The sequence below is a fragment of the Diabrotica virgifera genome, chromosome 8 (assembly GCF_917563875.1).
Source record: "Diabrotica virgifera virgifera chromosome 8, PGI_DIABVI_V3a".
Classification (NCBI taxonomy): domain Eukaryota; kingdom Metazoa; phylum Arthropoda; class Insecta; order Coleoptera; family Chrysomelidae; genus Diabrotica; species Diabrotica virgifera.
Genome location: NC_065450.1, coordinates 208,768,578 through 208,793,131, shown reverse-complemented (window position 1 = coordinate 208,793,131; position 24,554 = coordinate 208,768,578). Strand labels below are relative to the sequence as shown.

At 31.9% G+C, this 24,554-nt stretch overlaps 3 protein-coding genes across 3 annotated transcripts; 1 reads left to right on the top strand and 2 right to left on the bottom strand.

Moving 5' to 3' along the window:
- Window positions 1–1,081: 1,081 nt before the first annotated feature.
- LOC126890778 (uncharacterized) lies at window positions 1,082–5,579 on the bottom strand. Its single transcript, XM_050659965.1, has 2 exons — window positions 5,329–5,579; window positions 1,082–1,356 (listed from the first exon to the last, which is right to left on the bottom strand). Exons 1-2 carry the CDS (start codon window positions 5,383–5,385, stop codon window positions 1,099–1,101), a joined length of 315 nt encoding a protein of 104 aa, XP_050515922.1. The 5' UTR covers window positions 5,386–5,579; the 3' UTR covers window positions 1,082–1,098.
- A 166-nt stretch (window positions 5,580–5,745) lies between these two features.
- LOC126890777 (uncharacterized) lies at window positions 5,746–6,635 on the top strand. The gene is made up of 2 exons (XM_050659964.1): window positions 5,746–5,883; window positions 6,085–6,635. Exons 1-2 carry the CDS (start codon window positions 5,789–5,791, stop codon window positions 6,581–6,583), a joined length of 594 nt encoding a protein of 197 aa, XP_050515921.1. The 5' UTR covers window positions 5,746–5,788; the 3' UTR covers window positions 6,584–6,635.
- A 4,607-nt stretch (window positions 6,636–11,242) lies between these two features.
- LOC126890335 (uncharacterized) lies at window positions 11,243–11,851 on the bottom strand. Its single transcript, XM_050659204.1, has one exon. It carries the CDS (start codon window positions 11,849–11,851, stop codon window positions 11,243–11,245), a length of 609 nt encoding a protein of 202 aa, XP_050515161.1.
- Between the last annotated feature and the right edge of the window lie 12,703 nt (window positions 11,852–24,554).

Genomic DNA, 24,554 nt, shown 5'->3' with positions numbered 1-24,554 from the left:
ACAATTTGAAGTTTTTACTTCTGTATGAGTTTTTTAAACCATGGTATACAGCCAAATATTGGGACTTTCCCATTGATTTTATTTTAATAAATAAACTCCATATCGAATTAGAATTTTGAAGACGTTGCCCTTTAGATATTCCATTTTCCAACAATTAACTTCATCATCTCCGTCTTCTTCTCCTTCACGTGCCATATCAGAATTATCCGACGTTGGCTATCATCATTGTGAAGGCTTCTCGATCTTCTGCAACATGAAGTATATCTCCTGCATTTGACATCTGAGTCTATTCACGAATGTTTTTTAACCAAGAGACTTGTTGTCTTCCTACACTTATATGGCCTTCTATTTTGTTTTTAAAGATCATTTGTGGTATTTTATATCGATTCCGTCTCATTATATGTCACACATAATACATTTTCTGGTGTTTAACAGTCTTTAGCAATTCTCTATCTTTGTTGATCCTCCTTAGTACTTCCTCATTAGTAGTATAGCAGACGGGGTTCTAACTCACTTTGGTAACCTGTCCATCAGGGTCTCCGAAGCTGATGGACAGAAGAGCCTCCTTTGACCTTGGGGGTGTACAAGAATTACAAGAAGTGATCGTCAATGACCAGAGGGTTGTAAGAAGTGGTCGCTTATCTCTACATCTCTTCTTCTTTCCCGAAGAATTGTCACCTTGTCACCTGTCTCACCTGTATTTTCTTTGTCTTAAATGTTATGAAGAAGTAAAAGAAGCGGTCGGCAATGACCAGAGGGCTGTGTATTTGACCACCTTGTATATCGAGTGCAAAACTCATCGCTTATCGCTTCATCTCCTCTTCTTTTAGTTAAATTTGTACAGGGTGATCGAAATTTGAGACTTTAAAATTGTTTTTGTAGGTGTTGGTGAGTAAAAAAAAGAACTTGTGTGACTTGCTTAGTCGTATCCAACCCAGCCTAGCCTAGCCTAGCCAGATAGAAATGTTTTAAATTTGGAACTTAAAGAAAAAGCAACGTACCAAATCTAAAAGTTTATTATACAAGATCGATCAATTTACATTTTTTTTTTTTTTGAGGAACTGAAAGAAAAAACAACGTACCAAATCTAAAAGTTTATTATACAAGATAGTTTAATTCATAATAGTGATACACAGCTATGTCGTTCCATAAGGTTGTTTTAATATCCATCCAATACGACCACGTCACCTGATCAATGTACCGGGCCCAAATTAAGTCGTCTCTGTGTAGTGGATGGTCATCTGGTATTTGGGCATTGTAATTTTTTCTATAATTAAAATCTTCATCGGATAAAATCTCTTCTTTAATTTTAAGTACACCCACACCAGAAGCTGGTAATGGTCGATGGATTAAGGGCTGAAATAATAAAAAAAATTAATCACTAATAGATGAATATTTCGTACTAGTGTACCTTTTTATGAATCAGGCATAGTTTCATAACAATACATATTAGTGTCCTTGTGAATTTCTAAGGATCTGTCACAAAAACAAAAAAATCTCTTACAATCAAAACATGGTATTGTTCCATATGTTTTTGTATCCCAGAAGATTGTAGGTAGAGTTTGAGGTATTATGGTTTTTTCAGTCTTAAATTTTAATTTTACAAATCGTTTTTGGTCTATGAAAACTGCCTCCCATTTATTTAATTGAGACTAAAATAAAAAGGAGCTTTATTTAAAAACATATTTTATTCAATGTATAAATACCGTACCAGCTGAGCTTCGTGTTGAGTGGCTGTAGATTAATTAAAAAACGATTTACAAAATTTTATAAAATAATAATAATAAATTATTTATCATTGAAACCCCATGGAAGAGTGTCAGGGGATAAATAATTTATTATTCTCTTATCATCGTATGGACTGAGTGCTACCTTTATTTGAGACATTGTATAAACATCATGCTTTTTCGAAATGATTGAATTTTGGTAAATTTCCACTATTACTTTATTAAATAAACTTGCATAATAATCATCATATGACAGTTCTTTTAATGCAGATTTTTTGATTCCTTTAGCCTTTTTTATTTCCGCTTGCTGATTTAAAATTTTCATAGTGTACATTTTCGAACGTAATCCTATGAAGTGTGTCATCAATTCCCCTTGGTTCTCATCTTTCATGAGACCTAATACTTTTTTATTCCGTAATGGAATACTATATACATTATCCTCTTTGTAGTCTGATGTGTCAAATTTGTCAATATCTTCTTTAATATGTTTATATAAATCATCAACAAAAAACTGATATATTAAACTATCTGTATCGGTATATAACAATTTTGCTTGATCTTTAAATTTTTTTATGACATAATTATAATGAAAGTCATATAAAATGGTTTTGGAAATATCCAAAATACACATCCCTATATATATTGGTTTATTAAAATTGACTTTTTGTTTTGTCATTTCAATTATTACAGTCTGTTCATCGAAAATAGTACAACTATGAAAATTAGGTTGTGAGATATAGAAATTTGCTCCATATCTTCCATTATATTTGTTAACAATTTTTATTTCTCTATGTTTTCTTACATTTTCAATACTTTTTCCGTAAGGGGCATTGATAAAAAGTTTAAATAAGTTTTTTTCAAATTCATTTTTGCTTTTCTTTCGCAAGTCAATGTTTAGATCAATATATTTTTTTAACCAAGGGGATTGTTTAAATTTCAAACATCGATGAATTTTTATTATTTTCAAACCTAAGCTAACAATCTGTTTCAAATATATATAATGAATAACATATTTTTTTTTATCGTACAATGTGGTTAATAATTTAGGAATTGTTGAATTAGAAGATGGTGGGATTATGTGTTCAGGACAAAGAGGCAAATCTTTATGTAAATTAAAAAGTTCTTTTGGATATTCGATGTCTATCTCAAGTATGTATCCATATTCTCCATCATTGGGACAATCTAATATGTTTTCCTTATAAATATCAGTCAAATTAATCCATTCAAAGCCTGCATATGGCAACGCGTAACTCATCGCTGTACCATAAAGATTATTAAAATCCCAATATATTAGATAAGAGACTTCTTTATCAGGATTGTATTTATCTTTCATATATTTATTATTAGCTTCTCCATATCTATTACTACATTGTGAAACTCCTCCTCGTTTTGCTTTTTCTAAAAACAAAACCATCTCACTCTCTCTTAATAATTCCAATTCGATATTGGTTACTTTTAACATAGCATCAAAGGCTAATCCTGGTAAAGTATAATAATGAAGACTATCCAATCCATAAGTTTTTAAACACATAGATCGAAAATTCTCAAAAATATCAGTCAAAAGTAGTACGTCTGTTTTTAAATACAATTCTGCATATTCCTGCAGGTTTTTTATCTGAAATCTAGTCCAAACGTTGCAGGCATGTTGATAGTCCTCTTTAGTAATTCCCTCGTTATTGACTTTACTATAAAAATCGTCAATAGATGGAAGACAAGTGACCTGTAACTTCTCCCAACTGTCTAAATACTCATAAGGGAAAATACCCTTTCTTTTAACCAAATTAAACTTCGAATCATCATTAAAATATCTGCGTGTAATATTTTTTTGGTTATCATCTAGATATGAGGAAAGTTGATCTAATGAACAAGACATAAATCTAAAGGAATCAATAAATCTAAAACTAATATTAGTGCCATGGATAAATTTGGTAAATGATATATACCTCTCTTTGTTTATCGGTAATAGTGATAGATGTCCTTTTATATCAGAGTTAAGACTTTTAATTAAAAAATGGGCGTCGTAGCCAGAGAGATTATGAAATGTGACAGGAATTGTGTACGAAGTCCTATAATTACTGGAATTAAAATCTTTCTGTTCTTTATCAGTTAATGTTATAACTTTTTGAAATTTTTGAAATAAATTTTCTCTATATATTTTCCAAGCAATCTCTTCCAGTTCTTTTACAAACCATGTTTGACAATCACGACCCGTATATATTTTAAAATAGGATAAAGAATCATCATAAGAACATTTAAAATAATAAGCTATACTGAAAGCTTCATGCTTTTCAGTGAAACAAGTTTTCAAATTAATATTATTATTACATTTGGTAAGAATACTTTCAAGATCTGCATATATAACGAACGGAACACGTTCTTTGTGATTAAAATTTTTAAATTTCATTATATAATTTTTTTCGGTAGGTAAAACCATTTTAACAGAATTTAGCTTAAAACAATCGTCTAAATGATTTTGTAAATATGTCTCACTACTAAAATGATTAAAACATCGCTCACAAAACCATTTTTTATTTCGAATGTTCCCAATGTTTTTACCACATAATCTTGAAAAATGTTTAATATAAGCAAAATGAAATACCCTCTGTTTTATGTCCTCCTCCTCATCATTATCATCACTTACACTATTCTCCATGGCATTTAATACAAGTAGATTTATACGAGGAGAAAAATTTGTCTGGCTAAATATCAAAGGTAGAATTTCGTTTCTTGTTCCTAATGTAAAGACATTTATAGCAAGTTTATTTAATTTTTCAAATTTTGGAATATCTTTAAGATCAATGGGAAAACTGATGTTATTAAAGTTTAATATTTTACTAAAGTGAGGATAGGATGATGTTCGGTCAACATTTTTTGTGGCAGGATGTAAGGCAGCAACAACGGACCAAAGAAAACAATAAGGATCAGAATTCCTAACATTAATTACACTTCTAGTATTTTTTATAGACTTAGGTAGCTCAACGTATGTTGAAATACCACCAAGTAATGGATCATATTTGTTTATATTAACTTTTAAGTTTAAAATGTGAGATAGTGCCCATCCACTGTCTTTTTCTTGAAAATCTTCAAACTTTCTTAAAACTCGATCTATACAATTGATTTTATACCAATCCTTTATGTTTGTATTTTGATCAATTATTTCATTTTTCGTGGAAAAATGTTTAACAGACGTTTCCCCATCTTGAGGTTTGATGAAAAGTCCATAAAAAATTACATTAACTTTTAACATACATGAAACTAAATTTTTCTTAATTTGAACTGAAAAACTTTTAAAAGCCTTTTCCATAAATAGTTTGGGGTCTTTATATTTTAAATTTATAATAACGCCTGTCTTAACTCTGCTATTAAAACAAGATTCCAAATCCTGCCACAATAACCCTCTATTACTATTTTTTCTAACATGTAATCTGTTTTTAAAATTTTCTACATAGGTTTTAAGGATGGACATGTTCGCCTCTACACAATGAAAATTTCTAATACAGGTAGCCCTATTTTTTATACATTTTTTTAAAAGTAAAATTTGTTTTTTCAAATATTTTATATATTTTTGTAAATCAGTTTTAGTTTTAATTAATCTACTTACTGTTTCAATCTTCTTCACCATTTCAGTGGAAATTTCATCGATCACTTTAGCACTCATGTTGACCAAAACGTTATACAGACCAAACCGTTATACCAATAAAATCCTGTATTTATGCATTTCAGAAAAAAAAAATACAGTGACGCATTTCTACAACACGCTATTCAACGTGATTATATTATCGAAAACACATTGAAGGTTAACGCTGACGTTAATACATTTTTAAGTCAAATAGTTCACGAAAATACATTATATGCAGATAAGCACATTTTATTCAAAATAAGCAAAGTTTGTAATAATAAACGTTTTAATGATAAACATGTTTTCTGCATTTCAATAAAGATCAAATAGGTCAATGATATCACTGACGTTAATTTATTTTTTTATTCTTACTACTTAAACTCGTGTAATTTTAAATGAATCCATCAGTTAGTCAGTAAACGAATAACTAAACACTAGCAAAATGACCGGAGTACCTTGTCAATTAGTGATTATTTCCGAGGATCCAGATAACTTACCAATAAAGGACGCCTTTGTTATTGTAAAGCAGTTATTTATGTAAGTATTTTACTTATTTAATTTTTTATTTGTTCTACATGATTTTATTTCGTCTGACTGTTTAATTTTTTTTTATTATGAATATTTTATTGGAGCATTATAAGTTATTCCAGATCATTACATTTGTAAATTTTATGTTCTGATTTGATTTCTGATTTTCTTTGAAAGACTGTTGGTTGATTCTGTTTTTTTTTATTTCAGATATGGTGTAGAGGATGTGTCACTTAAGGGAGATAAAATATTTGTCAAACTATCGTACTCACCTAATAATAAGACATTAAAAAAGAAGTTTGGATACCTTCCAATAAGGTATATGAGAATTAAAATAGACAACGAGGAGGAGTTCCATGTACTGGAAGATATCTGCAAAAGATACCGCTTCAACCTTCTGGACGATGAGGTGGAGGAATTTGAAAGGTACCAAGAAAAAAAACAGCTGGTGGGTATAAATCGACCATTTCTTTCTCCTCCTCCTCCTCGTCCTCCTTCTCATTTTGGTCACTCTTCTCTTCTACCAATGACTTCATCTTCTACACCAACGAATTCAACTGCTCCACCAACGAATTGGGCAACAACATCAGCAGAATCACCAGCAAAAAAACAAAAACGAAAAATGACGAGGACGACGACATCACAAAACCCAGAGGAGGTACTAGATCTTGACGAACTTAATATAGATCATTTCCTGAGTCAGAAATAGAAAAATTGGGAAAAAGTATGTAGATTTATTAAATAAAATGCGTTTTTAATTATTATCTCTTTTATTTCTCATTTACACCTTTTACTTGATTAAAAAATAGTGATCAATCTTTTTGCGATATCGACCATCATTTATGTCGCTATCTTTGAAAATGGATAAGAATCCGTAATTTTCATTCCAACATATTGAACATATTTTTTTTAAATCTTCAAAAGTCATATCTGTTCCAACGTGATCGTTGTAAATGTGTTTTAGATTTAAATCGTCTTGTTTAAATACAATTAAAATATTTGCATTGTCTCTTATAAGATGCTTAGGTATTTTTGCATAACTCTGACTCAAATAAAATGGATCCACCTGAGAATGTCGAGACATGCTAAAATATTCCCGAATAACATCTTGGTTGTCACACGCAACATCATCAAAGATAAAAATGGAATTGGGCTTCGCTTCAGATGGGTGCATTATATCAGTACTTCCACTGTAAGTATAATATCCTATTCCTTTAATTGGTTCTAATAAAGTTTCTAAATATTTGTACTTTGGTTGCATTAATGATTTTGAGTAAATATACACATTTTCAAATTTTACTCCATTAGCATGTTCCAATAAACTTATCATCACATTGGTCTTACCACAATTTGAAGGACCAACTATAAGACATCTAATAGTTGAAGGAAACAAAACTCCATGCTTTTTAAATTTATTCTCAATTGGCTCCAATAAATTATTCTCCACATCAAGCGTAGTCTTTTGTTTTACAAGCTTCATGTCTGGTATCAATTTGAAAATAAATGTGTTGTGCATCTATTAATAAAAGACCATTTTTAATTTTTATTATTTATTATCAACATTTTCTACAATATTTATACCAATAATGAATATTAAATACATTGTTTAGAGCACATTGCAAATTTTCATTGGTATGTTGAAAACACGTATGAGCTTTAAAAATATGTTTCATAGTTTCATCTGAAAGTATATTAGGTTCATCTTCTACACAATCAATGCGGTTTTCCATGAATTGTTCCAAATATTTCTTTGTTTCATGATTTCTCACCAATATTGTTTCATCCAGTATGTTGTCGTGTAAAAATTTTGAGATGTCTTCATATTTTAGATGAGTATCACAATGCCACGATTGCCAACTTAAACCATGGTTTTGAACAAATTGTTGTTCGATACATTTCATATACGATTTATTTACCATAGCTTCTGTTACTGGTAACACAACCATTCTGTGTATCATCTTTTCTGTAGTAGGATCTAAAATAGCAATTTCCCTGCAAAGAAAGACATCTTCCGCAGGAAAAGAGAAACCTTGGATATCTACAATGAACATGTTTTCACTCTCGATATTCTTTAACAACCAACAAAATCTTGCAAGTGGAATGTCTTTTAAATATTTTTCTATCCCCACTTCTTATATTACATCACTTTTATTTATCCAAGAGTTGTGAGAATCGTCAAAACCTAGCCACTTGACAAAAACTTTGTTTCCTTTTTTCTTCAATATTTTTTCTACTAAATAACTATCTTTGTGTTTAACTTTCTGCAATTGCTCTTTATAAAATCCTCCTAGAATTTCTTCACCTCTATAATCTTTTAACAAGTATGTAATAGGGTTCCCAAGTTTTATTTTATAAACAATGAAAATTTCATTAGACCAATTTGGATTGTATTTCTTGTCAAAAACTCCTCGATATTTTGAAATGCGTACATGATCACCGATATGAAATTTTTGACTTTCCAAATCAACCATTTTAATGTGATTGTATACAGTATTCAACAATAATTTTTCATGTTTCTTTTTAACATCAACCGGTTTCATGCCTATTGTTGTGTGAACTTTGTTATTGTATTCATTAACAACTTGATGTAAATTATTAATCCATTTGTAGTTACCATTGAAACTAAACTGTTTCCAAATCTTTGATTTAATCGTGCGAATAACTCGCTCAGCAATCGCAGCCTTTTTCTCACTGTATACATTGTAATGATTAATGTTATATTTTTTCAACAATGTTTTCATATATGGATTAAAAAATTCCGTTCCCATATCTGTTTGAAGATTATTTGGTGTTTGTTCTTTAAACACATGCTCCATACATTTAGCTACTTCGACACCTGATTTATTTTTCAGAGGTAAAGCCCATAAAAATTTTGAGAAACAATTTATTACAACCAAGATATATTTGAAATCTCTGTTTGTATTTGAATACTTTTGCATATCAATCAAGTCAGCTTGGAATAAATCATTAAGAGATTTTATAATAATTCTTCGTCTTTTAAAGTTAATTCTTGCAGGTTTGTGTAACTCATTAACAATATCTCTTTTAACAGACATGATATTTATTCTATAATGTTTGCCTCTTTTAGTTCTTCAATAATTGAATTTATTTCATTTGTATGTCCTGTATGCCCAGCTAACTGTGATGATAGTAATAACCTCAATCTAGCTACAAGTTCGTTTGGATCATCCCAGTGGACGTAATCTATTTTATTGTTGTTTACTTCCATAAGTAGTCCTTTACCTTCTGTTATTGGTGCAATTATTTTTTTATATTTTTTTAATTTACTACCATCTATCTGTTTACTTGATAAATAATGTCTTCTGTGAGCATTCGTAGCTACAACTATTTTTGCATAGTTATTTACATCTTGATCTGTAAAATTAGCTGGGTGTTTCTTAAACAAAAGCTCATATAATCCAGACGTACCTTTATATCTTTTGTTTTTTAAAAGAACATCAGCACCATCTATGTTGATTTCGGAATTCCCAATCAGCAGCTTTTCAGATGTTTCATCAAATCTAACTCCATATTTATGATCAAATTCTTTATTTAAAAAATCAGCCTGCATCTCTGTAATATATTTCCTAGGTAATGGATCATACTGATCCAAAAAAAGTGTACGTTCCTGGTTAGCTTCAAATCGAGTTTCAGAGTTTTTATCATTTTTAATCTGTTCTTTTATATCATCCACTTCAATGTTTTCTAATATAGAGTTTTTAATATCACTTGTTTCATAAATTTCATCATCATCCACTTCAATGTTGTCTCCTTCTGCTTCATCAATTTCATCATCCACTTCAATGTTGTCTTCTTTGATTTCATCATCCACTTCAATGTTGTCTTCTTTGATTTCATCATCCACTTCAATGTTGTCTTCTTTGATGTCATCATCATTTTTAATGTACCTTAAAGGTTCATATTTGGTTGTTTCATTTTCAGAACCTGAATTCTTATTCAACTTGGTCTCAATATTTTTTAAGTGTTTTGTAATTGGATTAAATAAATCTTCTTGGATTATTTGTCCTTGCTTTAGTTGTCTCAATTTACTTTGAATGTTTTTTCGTTTAGTTATAAGTTGTCTCTTTATATCCTTATTCATTGTAGGGCTCGCAACCTCTGAACAGCTTTGAATCAGGTCTCGAACAGGTCTCGATCAGGTCTCGAACAGGTCTCGAACAGCTTTGATCAGGTCTCGAACAGGTCTCGATCAGGTCTCGATCAGGTCTTGAACAGCTTTGATCAGGTTTTGATCAGGTCTTGATCAGGTCTTGAACAGGTTTGATCAGGTTTTGATCAGGTCTTGATCAGGTCTTGAACAGGTTTGATCAGGTTTTGATCAGGTCTTGAACAGGTTTGAACAGGTTTGAACAGGTTTCAAACTGGTCTAAATATATTTGTTCGATATCAGAACAGTTATGAAATTATTTATTGTGTACATGGTGTTAAATAAGTATTACACAAAAAAAAAAAAAGTAAATATTTTTATTGAGAAACAATTATTTATACAAATGAATACATTTTTAATGCCCTATAACGGATCCTTGAGATTCTATAAGAACGATGATGATGATTAGGAACGTAGGTAAAGTTTAGTTTATGTTGGGGTTTAACCGTTCCATTTTTATAAAGATATTCTATAGCACTTATATCATCGTTGCTCAGTTCTTGAGGACGGCGTTCTAGATATAATTTATTCATTATCGAATTGTAGTTTCGGTTATCGGTTAGCCCTAAATAGTGACCAATTTGGTGCGTTAAAACCAATTGCAAATTAAAACCTGGTGTCTCAAAGTCGTTTAGTTTTAAGTTCCATAAAACATTTTTTAATATATGTATTTCCCCACATGGAATTTGATTATTCAACGTAGGAACTATTGTATGGGCTATTTCATTTCTAACATTTTGAATGTCAAAAAATAACTTACATTCCTCGGCTGGTAAACATAAACCTGTTATTCTATGGGTATGCGTATCAAATAAAATTGATAGCTTTGGTGCTTCTTCTGCTGTACAATTAACTTGCTTAAACTTAATTCCACTTGCATTGCTCCATGTATTGATAGCTTTATGGACTACTCTAGTAATTGAAGAGTCTGCATTTAAAGTACACCATGTTATTCGTTGCCTATTAATAATAAATGGTTCTCTAAAAACGTTAAACGCAAAACACACATTTAACAATGCGACGAACCAAAATATTTTGTGTAGTAACATCTTTGATGGATTTTATTCATTTAACTGTTTATGAGATTGTTACCGGCTTTTATATCATAAAATTGTAGTGTCAGCAAAAAAAACAATATTTTTTTTTTTAAACTTTTTATTTAAAAAATTACATATTTATTTCACAATAGATAAAATACAGTTAAAACATTTGAACTACATTAGTTAGCGGATTATAATTAACAATACGGTCATGTATAATTATACAATAAGCTGCTGTATTAACTGGTATATTCTTATTGGTTTCAATTTCTATTCTCATATCAACACTTCCCGACTTAACTGATTCATTTTGTCTGCTGCAGTCAATAACAAATATGGGGGCAAAAGAACCAAATTGCTCCAAACTAAGACATGGATCTCCAACTTTATAATAGTACGACTGTTGAAATTGTGCATACATTTCATATGCAATGGCATACTGTTTCTTATCAAAGTTCAAGTTCAAATTGTCATACGGGTACATTTCAGAATTTAGAAATAGTTTTAAGTTTGTAATATTACAATGATCGAAATGGCTCGCATCTTCTTTTATGGCATTCTTTTTGGCAGTCTGTAAAGCAAACAAAACAAATCGTGGTCTTTCTAGTAGACTAGTAGTTTTTACGTTCCAGTTAAATTTCATTGTTTGTGGTAGTAGCGGAATTTCATGATATTCCCAACTTCTGTATGCAAGTTCTAAATTAGATCCATTTTCAATAAATTTGTATAAACGTAACTTTTCCGAATCTGACACTTGAATATGCGGCATTTTCCATATAAATTTAAATATTTCAATTTTTGGTTTTGCATTTTCCATTGTAGACGTCACTGCATTTAAATCTGTTGAACTTCTTATCAATACAAGTTCCTGGCGGATGTTAACCAGGATTCGAGTATAATCTTCTGAAAAACCAAGTAACAGTTTGAGTGGAATACACGCACTAAAATTTCCTTTTGCGTCAGTTGTTATTGATGATGGTTTTTCATAGTTCCAGCCTATACTTTTGTATCGGTTAGATTCACTTTGCGTAAACGAAACATAGTTTTTTATTGTCGTTGTTATACCTAAATTTCTCACTCTATCTATTACACAGCCTCCAATTTCATATCGTATCTCATCAAATAAATACATCAAACCATTATTAACAAAACGCAAAGTAGTGCTTTCTTTCCCATCATCCGTTAGACGCCCTTCAATATACAGATAACTCTCAGAAGGTAAGGTGTATATATCTTGAGTCTGAATAGGTATCCTTATTTCATCACAATGGTTAAAAGTTGCGTTGGCATAGGGTAAATGACTATGCATTTCTCGACTCACAACTGAGTTATCAACCAATACATGACCTCCAATATTCAAAATGTTAAAACTCATATTCGCTCTTTTTACAAGTACACCTCAAGAAAATCCTAAGTATTCTAGTATTTATAAAAAATCTAATTCTGCACCAAGTATTTCTTATGCTTTTCTTTTTTCCTGACGTTGTTGTTGTTGTTTTTTATTCTAAATCCCAGTGAGGTTAAAAATACTTTGTTTTCAGTTGTCAACTGTTTGAGCGTCTGCTTATCACTAATATTATTGTCAAAACTTTTAGTATTATATACACTGTTCACACCTGGATTAGAGTTATAAATTACAACCATTTTTTTTTAAATGTAGTCTTAACGTAATAACTTCTCGTGTGAAATTAACAAGATTACCATCCTGGTCAACTATTTTAATGAAAATTTCATCAATATATCTATTTGTGACAGGTAGATAAATTACTTTTTTTGGAATTTCAACAATTTTGTATCCCGGTAAGACATTTGGATAAAACATGTGAATGATATGACCTTGATTTTCATTGACGTATGAATTAGTGATTAGATTACATTCCACACAAATAGAATTAACCTTTGTGATATGCACAGGATTCTCGGCTACGTGAGTCTTTGAAGGTGAAAGCCGTTTTGATGTAAATCCCAATAAGGAGGCAATTGTATGTGGTTTTTCAAAATGAATTACTTTGTTGCTTTTTATTTCACATTTGAGTGTATTGTTATTAATTCTCATTTCCAGACTTGTAGGTTGTTCACTATGATGATGTTTTTTAGCCACACTTTTTACTACGTTTCCTTGCAGTGGTTTCTGTATTATATTTTTATCAATTTCTGTATCATCTTTACCTGGTGTTTGATCTAATTTTAATTCTAATTCAGTTATTTTTTCAGTTAAATATTTTGAAAGATCATCAACTTCATAAGCACCATGTGGAATCGTTATATCGTGACCATTTATATAAAACTTGTTGTTTGTTTGGTCTATATTTGGAATTGTATTGTATGTCATAAAATCAATTAAACCCAGTACATACTGTTCATTTTCGTTTAAAATAATTGGTGGATAAATTTTTGTTGATAACACCGATTCTCTTCCAGATAACACAAAAGTGAACGACATGTTCAAACGGAGATCATACAGTAAATAAAAATTATTCTTTTAAAACAGGTATTTATTTAAAAAATCTAAACACAATTGTCCACAATTTACAGTGTTATAAGATTGATAAATTTTATGATTATATACAATGTGACAATAGCCATTTGAATTAAAGTATGATATAGCTTCCATAGGCGGTCTCAAGTTTCCAAAACTATCAAAATACACAACTTTAGATTTGTTCTTCTTGTACGCTGTCCAATGAGTTCCAGGACCGTCTTTATTATCTAAATTAATAATTCCACTCTCATGTTGCCAAATTTTTTTCGGAAACGCGTTTCTCATAAATACACCTCTGAAATATGGAATTTTCATTAATTTTGCGTATTTTTGTAACTCTACATTTGTCAAAGCATGTTTTGGAATATTTATTTGATCCGCCTTCTTCATAAAAAAATACCCATTCCACTTTTATATGGTTTCAAGTATAAACCTTTTCCAATTGCTAATGCTTCCATTTTACGATTATGACGTTGTTTTTCAAGTAAATCTTCTTTAGCTGCTTTTGCATCGTTTATCGTCTTCACGATGGCGGAGGTGCCACCGGCAATAGTGCCCAAAGCGCTTAATCCTGCAAATATGGGTATTAAAGGTAATATACCTCCAGTTTTCGGAACCTGAATTACTCGACCACGTGGTTTTTTTATGTTCTTGTAAGATTTCACAATTCGCAATGCTTGTTGAATAGCTTCCCTTAACGTTCTTGGTTTGCTTTCCAATAGTTTCTTTCTAATGTCTCGAATTACTTTAACTAAACTGAAATACTTTTGTTTTGGAATTTTAGAACCTTTTTTCTTAGAGACCTTCCTTTTAGAGGTCTTTCTTGTCTTTTTCTTACTAGCATTCATGTTAACAGTTTCTAATGAACTAACTGTATTGTGCATTTGATCTGATTTTATATTCAAATTTCATGTTACTGTCCTACGGGTATATAATAAGCGTATTCAGCGACATTTTGTCAGTCAGTAATTAATATGTGTCTCGAGGTGTACACGCTTAACCCGGAAGATTTCTATTCAAGACTTTCAACTTTTAACAATTGGAAGGGGAAGAAATCAGAAGTAGAGTTAGCTGCTTGTGGATTTTACTTTCTTCAAGTAGAAGATATAGTTAAGTGTTTCAAATGTGGTGTAGAAATATACAAATGGGAATCAAATGACAATATAATCGGAGATCACAAAAAATTCAGTCCTGATTGTACTTTTGTAAAAAGAGTGTATCCTATTTTTCTTAAAATCAACAACAATAAAGAAAATTTTGAGTGAGGCCTGTACCTGTAAAACATAAAATTATGCCTGTACCTGTGAAGTATAAATGTCCAAAGTGTGGAGGAGAGACTGATATACCTAATTTAAATTGTATAAATTGTGAGTACATAAAATTATTGAAATCGAAATCTGGTGCTAAGAATATACCAAGTAGTATGTTTGGGGAAATGTGAGGTTATTTGTTTAAAGAATAGAAAAAATATATATATATAAACACTTATCTTAGACTATTTATTTACTAATTTGTAAGTCGTTGATGAAGATGTTAAACGCTGCCATTAATAAACTACCTTTTGAGCTGCACATCCCTGGTGGATATAGGTTTTGTGGACCAGGAACCAAATTGCATAAACGATTAGCAAGAGGAGATAGGGGAATAAATGGGTTAGATGAAGCGTGTCGTGAACATGATATTGCATACTCTCAAAATAAAGAGTTATCAAAACGACATGAAGCTGATAAGATTCTAGCTGAAAAAGCTCTTGAACAGTTTCGATCAAAAAATACAGCATTTTCTGAAAAGTTGGCAGCACTTGGTGTAGCTGGAGCAATGAAAGCAAAAGTGAAATTAGGTATGGGTCTTAGTTCTGTTAATTATAAAGCTGTAACAAAAAGTTGTACTAAAGAATTAAATAAATCTAAAGATATGTTAGAAAAACTAGCTGCAAGTATAAACCACTGTACCTTATTACTACAGGGATTAACTATTTCAAAATCAAGAAAACGCACACAAAATGTCAAGCATAGAAATAAGCAGAAAATACAACAAAAGCTATTAAATCACAAAAGAGCAAAACAACAAATTTTAGATGATATGAATGTAGACATTTCAAATGAGTTCGCTAATGACTCTATAAACAGAGGAGACACAAGAGAAAAACGAAAAATAAATGATGAAAATATCGTTATTGATGCTAAAAAACAAAAAACTGATGTAAACGAAATATTGAACAATACCCCTAAACGAAAACGTGATGATAATGATACTACGTATAACCAACCAAATAAAAAAATAAAATACAATGTATAGTTTGATACCAACTCATTTATTAGTAGCATCATGTCTTTGAGTGAGTATAGACATAAAGTTGCACAGTTTCAAGAGAAAGTCATTGAGTTACAAAAAGATATTAAAGTATATCAGGATTTAAGAAAAATTATTAAACAATTAGAGAACCTACATATTAGTGATAGAACATATCCACTAGGACATATTCAACCATGGACGATAACAAAACCACCAGCGGAAACATAGTTCACCTTTTTGACCTGTAAAAATGTAAATTTTATAAACAATGAAAACTTATTTACATCAAAGTTCACCTTTTTGACCTGGAAAAATGCATACTTATTTACATCAGTTGTTCACCTTTTTGACCCGTAAAAATGCAGTTATCATTTATATTGACGTCAATCAGTAAAACAAGATGATTTTGAAAATTATAATTAGCTACATTTTGCAGAATAAAAATCTATTTACGTACGACTTAACCTTTTTGATATAAAAATGCAGTTACACTATATAAATTGAATCCGATGTGTGAATTGCATTATATCTACCACAACTGAACATAATGGGTCTTGAAAACGTTGTAGTACAGTTCCACCATCAGCAGCAGGTTAATGCCGCTGACCGATTAAACGAGGAGGAACGGAGCAGGTATGCAGGTGTCGTTCCTACAGTTCAACCACCACAGGGGCGTCGCCGGATAATAGAGTTGCACAACGACAGAGACTTTCCAATTGGGACAAGAGAGCGGCAGTTACCTTTTCCGTTGGTGGAGCTGCATAGGGTTAATTTTAGTTAAGTATATTGTATAGTTTGTATTGTTTCTAATTAATAAATATTTATAGTTATTTTTTGTTTTTCTTTTCTACCATTAACTTCCCTCAAACTTTTAGATTTGGTACGTTGCTTTTTCTTTAAGTTCCAAATTTAAAACATTTCTATCTGGCTAGGCTAGGCTAGGCTGGGTTGGATACGACTAAGCAAGTCACACAAGTTCTTTTTTTTACTCACCAACACCTACAAAAACAATTTTAAAGTCTCAAATTTCGATCACCCTGTACAAATTTAACTAAAAGAAGAGGAGATGAAGCGATAAGCGATGAGTTTTGCACTCGATATACAAGGTGGTCAAATACACAGCCCTCTGGTCATTGCCGACCGCTTCTTTTACTTCTTCATAACATTTAAGACAAAGAAAATACAGGTGAGACAGGTGACAAGGTGACAATTCTTCGGGAAAGAAGAAGAGATGTAGAGATAAGCGACCACTTCTTACAACCCTCTGGTCATTGACGATCACTTCTTGTAATTCTTGTACACCCCCAAGGTCAAAGGAGGCTCTTCTGTCCATCAGCTTCGGAGACCCTGATGGACAGGTTACCAAAGTGAGTTAGAACCCCGTCTGCTATACTACTCTCATTATTTCTTCTTACTGTCTAGGGTACCTTCAGCATCCGTCCATGAATCCATATTTACTATGCTGAAATTATATTCATGCTTGATACTTTAAGGCCGTGTTCTCAACAACGCAACTTCAGTTGAGTTGCTCTTGTGTACTTACTGAAATCAACTGGAAGTCTCTTGTGCCCAACGAGGGCCACAAAATTCAAAGTTTTTGCTATCTCGTTTGCGATGACTAAGCTATTATTGACAACTGTGGGGGGCAACTGGCGACTGCGAAGCAGTATGAAGCGTTGCCAGCGACCAATGAGGAACAGGTTGAGATAAAGTTGAGTTGCCTTTTCTTAAGTGGGAACAGGCTATTTTAAACATTCTTGCCCAGTAGTGTTGCTGTTGCGTTGCGTTGGTCAGTAGATTTTGGTGAGAACAGCCCCTTAGTATTCAAACTTCTACACCATATAAAAGTACAGACCAAATATAGCACTTAACCATTCTCTATCTTATTTTTCAACTAAGTCGATTGTTGCAAAGAAATGTTTAACAGTCATTGCTATTCTGCGTTTTATTTCTGTCTGTATCTAGTTGAAGAAGGTATATGTCTGAAGCTGGCAATGGGATAAGACAGGGCGAGTTCTAAATTGTTCAACCTGATCATGGATAAAATAAAAAAAAGTAATAACCAAAAAAGGTTACCAAGTGGGAGAAAAACAAGTTAAAATAATCTGCTACGCAGATGATGCAATACCAATCTCTCAAAGTGCAGATGATTTACAAATAACTGCCAGATAATTTATCATGTCAATTTCCCCAAAAAAAGACAAAACGCATGGCTATAACAGAAAATCCAATAAGATGTATATTGGAGCTGGATGCTTAGATAATAACAAGTGGTGGAATTTAAATATCTAGGCATCACACTATCTAGCTACGGAAAGCTCGAAACAGAAATGGGAGATCAAGTAAATAGAGCAAACAGAGCCCCAGGTTGTCTAAATAACACAATATGGAGAAACAAAAATATCGGAAAAGAAATAAAGGCAGAGTTTACAAAACAGTTATCAGACCAATAATGACATACTCGGCAGAAATACGACCTGACACAGAGAGGACAAAAAGATTGATCGAAATAGCGGAGATGAAAACCCTTCGAAAAATCGACGGTAAGACTCTATGGTACAGAGCTAGAAGTACAGATATACGACGGAGATGCAAGGTGGTCAACATTAATAACTGGGTAAGAAACAGAAAAGTAGAATGGAATGACCACATAAGTCGAATGACAACGAATAGAGTACTAATACCAGCAAGAAACACCACGAAAACGATGGAACGACAACTTATTGAAGGCACATTTGAAAAAAACAGTCAGAGTCATGTCTATACAAAAAGAAGAAGAAGAAAGATCTAGTAGAGACAGTTCACAAACAGATAATTTTTTGAACTTTTTTAACTTAAACTCCATTTAATTAAAGTTTAATTCAGTTGGTGTATCATCTGGACCACAAGCTTTCCTAATTCTAGCGGTCTTTATAGCGTGTTCTATCTCTGACTTAATTGAAAAATGAATAATTTTATTATTATTTTCTACTACTAAAGATGGAACTAGAAGAAGTAGAAGAGGGAGAGTAAAAAGTTAAGGAATCAGTCCAAAGACAACTGAACGAAAATTTAATTTGGGAATATATAGGTGAGAATGTCGATAACGGCTTAAATAAAATCGTACCAATAGTAAAAGAAATCTGTGTCAGAAATTTACAAGGCAGGTCAAAGCTAAAAAAGCAGGCTTGGATGACAGAAATATTGGATTTGATGGAACAACGGCGACTAGCGAAAAACAACGAAACACTTTATAACAGCATACAAAAAGAAATTCGACGTAAAATACGAGAACCAAAGAGTCAACACGTATCCAAACAGTGTCATGACATTGAAGAACTTGAAAACAGATACGACACATTTAACATGTATAAAAAAAGTGAAAGAAGCGGCTGGTATCTTCAATAAGAAACAAACTGCATTGCTACAGGATGAACATGGTAAAGTAATATTTTAAGTAGAGGACAAACTTAAAATATGGGAAAATTACGTTACGAACTATCCGAAGACGATAGGAGTAGTTCACCTCCCGATATTACTAACTGCGACGGACCCCTAAAAACACGCTCTAGGGTAAGAACAGCCATACAGTCATCAAAGGATGACAGAGCGACTAGTCCTGATGAAATTCCAACTGAAATATACAAGCTTATAAATGATAGCAATATTTTAGAGGCTATAACTTCGTTTTTCAATACCATTTATACCAGCGTACAACTACCTAATGGTTGGTCTAATTCACTGTTTATAGCTTTACCTAAGAAGACAACAGCAAAAACCTGTGCTGATTATAGAACCATCAGTTGGTCAAACCATTTATAGAAAATTTTTCTGAAGGTAATGCATGGTCGTATCTACAATAAATGCGAGGAATACCTGGATGACACACAGATTGGTTTCCGTAACGGGTTTGGAACGAGAGAGGCACTGTTTGGAATGAACGTACTTTCTCAAAGAGGTCGAGATATATCTGTAGACATATACTGTTATTTTATTGAATGCCAAAAGGCATTTGATCGTGTTAAGCACTCTATATTGATCTAAGCTCTAAAAGACATTGGCTTGGCCGGCAGAGATATTCGAATAATTGCAAATTTATATTCGAATAAAACAACATCAGTTTTATTAGATGGAGTGGAATAACAGGCTCTTAATATTAAAAGAGGAGTACGGCAGGGATGCCTCTTGTCACCCCTGCTTTTCAACGTTTACTCCGAAATAATTTTCAGAAAAGCACTTTCTGAAAAACAAGAAGGAATATTTGTGAACGGTCAAGTCATCAATAATTTGCGATATGCGGACGATACAGTACTCCTAGCTTCTACTCAAGAAGATCTGCAAACACTACTTGATAATGTCGTTAAGAGTTGTAGGGAGGCAGTTCTGGATCTGAACATACGGAAAACCAAAATACTAATAATAAGTAAACAACAGCATATAAAACCGCCTATATATGTAAATAATATCAAACTTGAGTAAGTTGATAAAATCGTTTACCTTGGACAGCAATTAAATTGTAACGCAGAAAGTCACGGCAAAATTAGATATAGGATACTAGAGCCGCTTTTATAAGGATGTCCAAGGTATTATGTAACAGAGACCTAAAATTGGAATTGACGATCCGCCTACTTCGCTGCTGCGTGTTCTTGGTCTTACTTTATGGTGTCGAGTCCTGGACTGTGAATAAAATCGATCTAAATCGCCTTGAGGCTTTCGAAATGTGGTCAAGCAGAGAAAGCTGGAGTATTTCGGACATGTAATAAGCGGTACCAAATATAGGTTGCTACAAAATATCATGCAAGGAAAAATAGCAGGCAAACGCAATCCAGGACGAAGAAGAACCTCATGGTTGAAGAACTTGTGAGATTGGTATGGTGTTGATACAAGCATGCTATTTAGGGTGGCAGTGAATAAAATTAAGATAGCTATGATGATAACCGACGTTCTGAAAGGACATGGTACATGAAGAAGAAGAAGAAAGAGGAAACTCACTTTTAAATATGTTACTTATTCCTTTTAGTTTTTCGTGCACATTAAATTGGTCGTGCCTAGATATCACAGTCATATTTTATTTCTATTTCTTATAATTAATCGCAAACTTTCATTCAACTCGTTAAATTCACTTATCCCCCAGTCATTAAATGTAGCATTGTCTAAATGTCCAGAACAACAATAAATAACCCTCCGTCCAACTAGAATCTTGCAGACACTATCTTTTAGATATTCCATTTCCCAACAATGAAGTTCATCGTCGCCGTACTCGTACGATATTCTGGGAGTTGGTAATAGTCCAATGATTCAGTGAGTGCCATTAAATCACTCCTCGGGGTTGGGGTTCCTAACATTACTACGATTCGAAGGGACCGGGTGGTTGAAGGCGTGGAAGTCAGTGCGGGAATATAATTCGGTAATGAATATCCCAGTGAAATATCTATTGTTTTCTAAAAAGAGGTCTGCTTTAAATATGCTTTGGTTCTCTTTTAGACTGCAGGAGACAGATTTAGCGGAAAGGGATAAAGTTTTTTATGGAACTCTTATATCATTATAGAGTCTATTTAATCGGCCTTTGTCTTAAAAAACAAGGTGTATTATACAATAATTTTAATGATGTTATGCCCAAAAATTACTGAAATATTTTATTTTCTTCAAATAATAAGATAGGTTGAAGTTATTTTTAATTTTAAACAACACCGAGGCAGTGCTTTGGTTATTTACAACTAGTCACACAATATTAGACTAACGAGCAAATTTTCTTTATTGACAATCTTAAAACTAATGTTTGTTGAGTTCGCCCCAATGGTATTCCTCAATTTTTTTTAGCCAGCTTAAACCTAGCACTTAACACGCATATGACTCTATTTGCTATTTACGCTAACTCAAAAGGATTTACACTTACTCGAAAAGTTTATATCTCTTGAGCCTTCTCACTATTCCATGTTGACCTAGCAGTTGAATAGCCTCTACGTTTGCATGGTTATGAAGTCTGCTTTCATGCTTCTTTGCGACTACTTTTATTACATCTGCCACCATTTCCACACCTAGTTCTCTGCCTAGGTCGCTACTTCTTATGTACCAGGAAGCATTTTCAGTGCCTCTTAGTACTATATTCTGAAAATATTCACCCTAGAGCTGTATGCCATATTATGTACGAGTACATACCGGCTTCAGTACTTGTTTATCTATCATGAGCTTATTATGTACTGACAGTTCTGATTTTTTTCGTACAAGTACTCGTACAATTTTCTATATTTGATGTTCAATTCTATTTTTTTCTTTTTGATGTGTTCTTTCCATCTCAGCCTGACATCTAGGTTCATACCCAAATATTTTGTTGTATTGGCATATGGTATGGTAGTGCCATTTAGTACTATTGGTGTTTTATTTATTTTTTTGTTGGTGAAATCTGCATGTACTGATTTAGTTTCATTGAGTTGGATACGCCATTTCTTGGTCCATGCATTAACCTCATTGAGTGTCACTTGAAATTTTACTTTTGCTTCAATTTCATCGTCATCAACTACTAATATATTTGTGTCATTAGCAAACGTAGCATTTGTGGTTGTATTTAATACTGGTATATAGTAGGTGTACAGCAGATAAAGTAATGGACCTAAAAGACTACCTTGGGGTACTCCAGCACCAATTGTTCTCAATTCAGAGTAACAGTCTTCATATTTTATTCTAAACAATATTTCACTAATATACGATTTTAGTAAAATTGGCTATGTTTGTATTCTAGCCTATCATGTTAGACTATAAAAAATCCGGAAAAACTGCCGAACATACTTTTTCCTCTGGTGCTTTTTTTATTTGATCAGTGATTCTGTGGACCTGGTCTAGTGGTGCGTGATTATTTCTAAACCCAAATTGATGTAGAGAGATAATACATCTTTGTGCTATTATAGGTTTTAGTCTTTTTAATAAGAGTTTTTCAAACATTTCTGAAATCACTGGCAGCAAAGATATTGGCCGAGTTTGAACTTTAAAAATAATTTGAACTGCTCTTTTCACAACTTTTTAATTCTCTAACTGAATCTCTGTTTTGTGAATCTCCAACTAGTTCTTGAACACAGTCGCATTTAATGTGTTTCGTTAATATTATTAATGTACCATAATATAAAGCCATCAATATAAATTACAATTTGTTTGGAATAATTATTGTTTAATATACGATTGTTAATGATATTTATAGTCATGATCACGCCAAATAAGTTCCATATGGTGCTATTTAGGTTCCATGAGACATATATTTAGGTTTTCTATTAGTGTTTTAGATCCAATGGGATATAATTTCCTAAACCACCGTCTCTAATTCTTGCTGTTACAATAAGCCGCTTATATACTGCAGCAAATTGCTCAGCGGTTGGGTGGTTCTTCCAACCTCCTTTGGATCTCATGGAAGAAAAATAACTCTAGATGAACTTGACTAATCTTATAATATAAAATCATAGAGTCATAGGAAAATATACGTTTATATTTTAAAAGTTAATATATTATTTGCTTTTTGAAATGATGAGGCCTAAAAAGTTAGTTTTTCTTTTAGAGTTTACTACTAGCTCGCCATTGAAGAACATTAATTTTGAAATATAATTTATAGTGCATCTCTTCAATGAAATCTTTATCTTAATGTGTTTATCACAAAGTGACTTTTTATATCTAGCTGGAATTAGGGATGTGCTATTCGAAATATCAAAACAATTATTATTTTCAATATTTATAAATTTAATAGTTGCCTGGCACCTAAAAAACTGTTTTAACTGCAACAGAAACAGTTTTAATTGCAACAGAAGTTTTGAGACTGTGAATACGCAACAGAAGCACTTAATAATTAAAAAGCAAGTCTAACCTTCATTTTTATGCCTCTTACCGTCATCTATTTGTTCATTGGTGTCCAAAATACGTACAATGAACACTCTATTAGGAGAAAACTGTCCAAATTATCTTATGTCATTCAATATTTTGTACCAAATCTAAACCTATTGTTATGCTTTATTTACTGAGTAACCCCGCTAATAATCTGTTTGTGGATACGGCATCTTTTCTTCAATAAAAAAAAGAATGTGTGTGTACTTCGTACGCACGTAAGAAGTTATACTTCTATTATATGATTTCAACGAAGTCAATATACTTTAAATAGTTTATTTATATTTTATTAAAATATTAAACTAATTTTAATACTCACTCCAAAAATTTTTATTAAAATAATACCAAAAATTAAAAAAATAAAAGAATAAAACACACGCAAACACATTGAAAAATAAAACAAAGAAATGATTTCTGAACAGTAATTGCTGACAAAAACTTTAACTAAATACGTATTTTCTGAAAAAAATTACAATCATAAAATGTACAAAAAAAAATTAAAAAAATAAAAATTTGCATTGGGAATTGAACCTGCGTCTATAAGGTTGTTACATTTTGAACTCACCGCACGCAGAACTTAGCTAGCGAGGCATTTGAATGATGTGGGAAGATATACCAACTAAACGTTTTAAACTTTTTTGACAGTTGCTTATTCTCTTAGTTTAATTAAATAAGTTTGATTCTTGCGGAATTACAATATTAAAATACAACAATATATAGAATAAAAAAGCAATTTGTTAGATATGAAGATTGGTAGAAATTGTATTGGTAATCAAATTATGTAAATCAAAGCATTACCTACTAATTAGCTAGGTACCTACACTTTTCAAATAGTTATGTAGGTCCTAGGTCC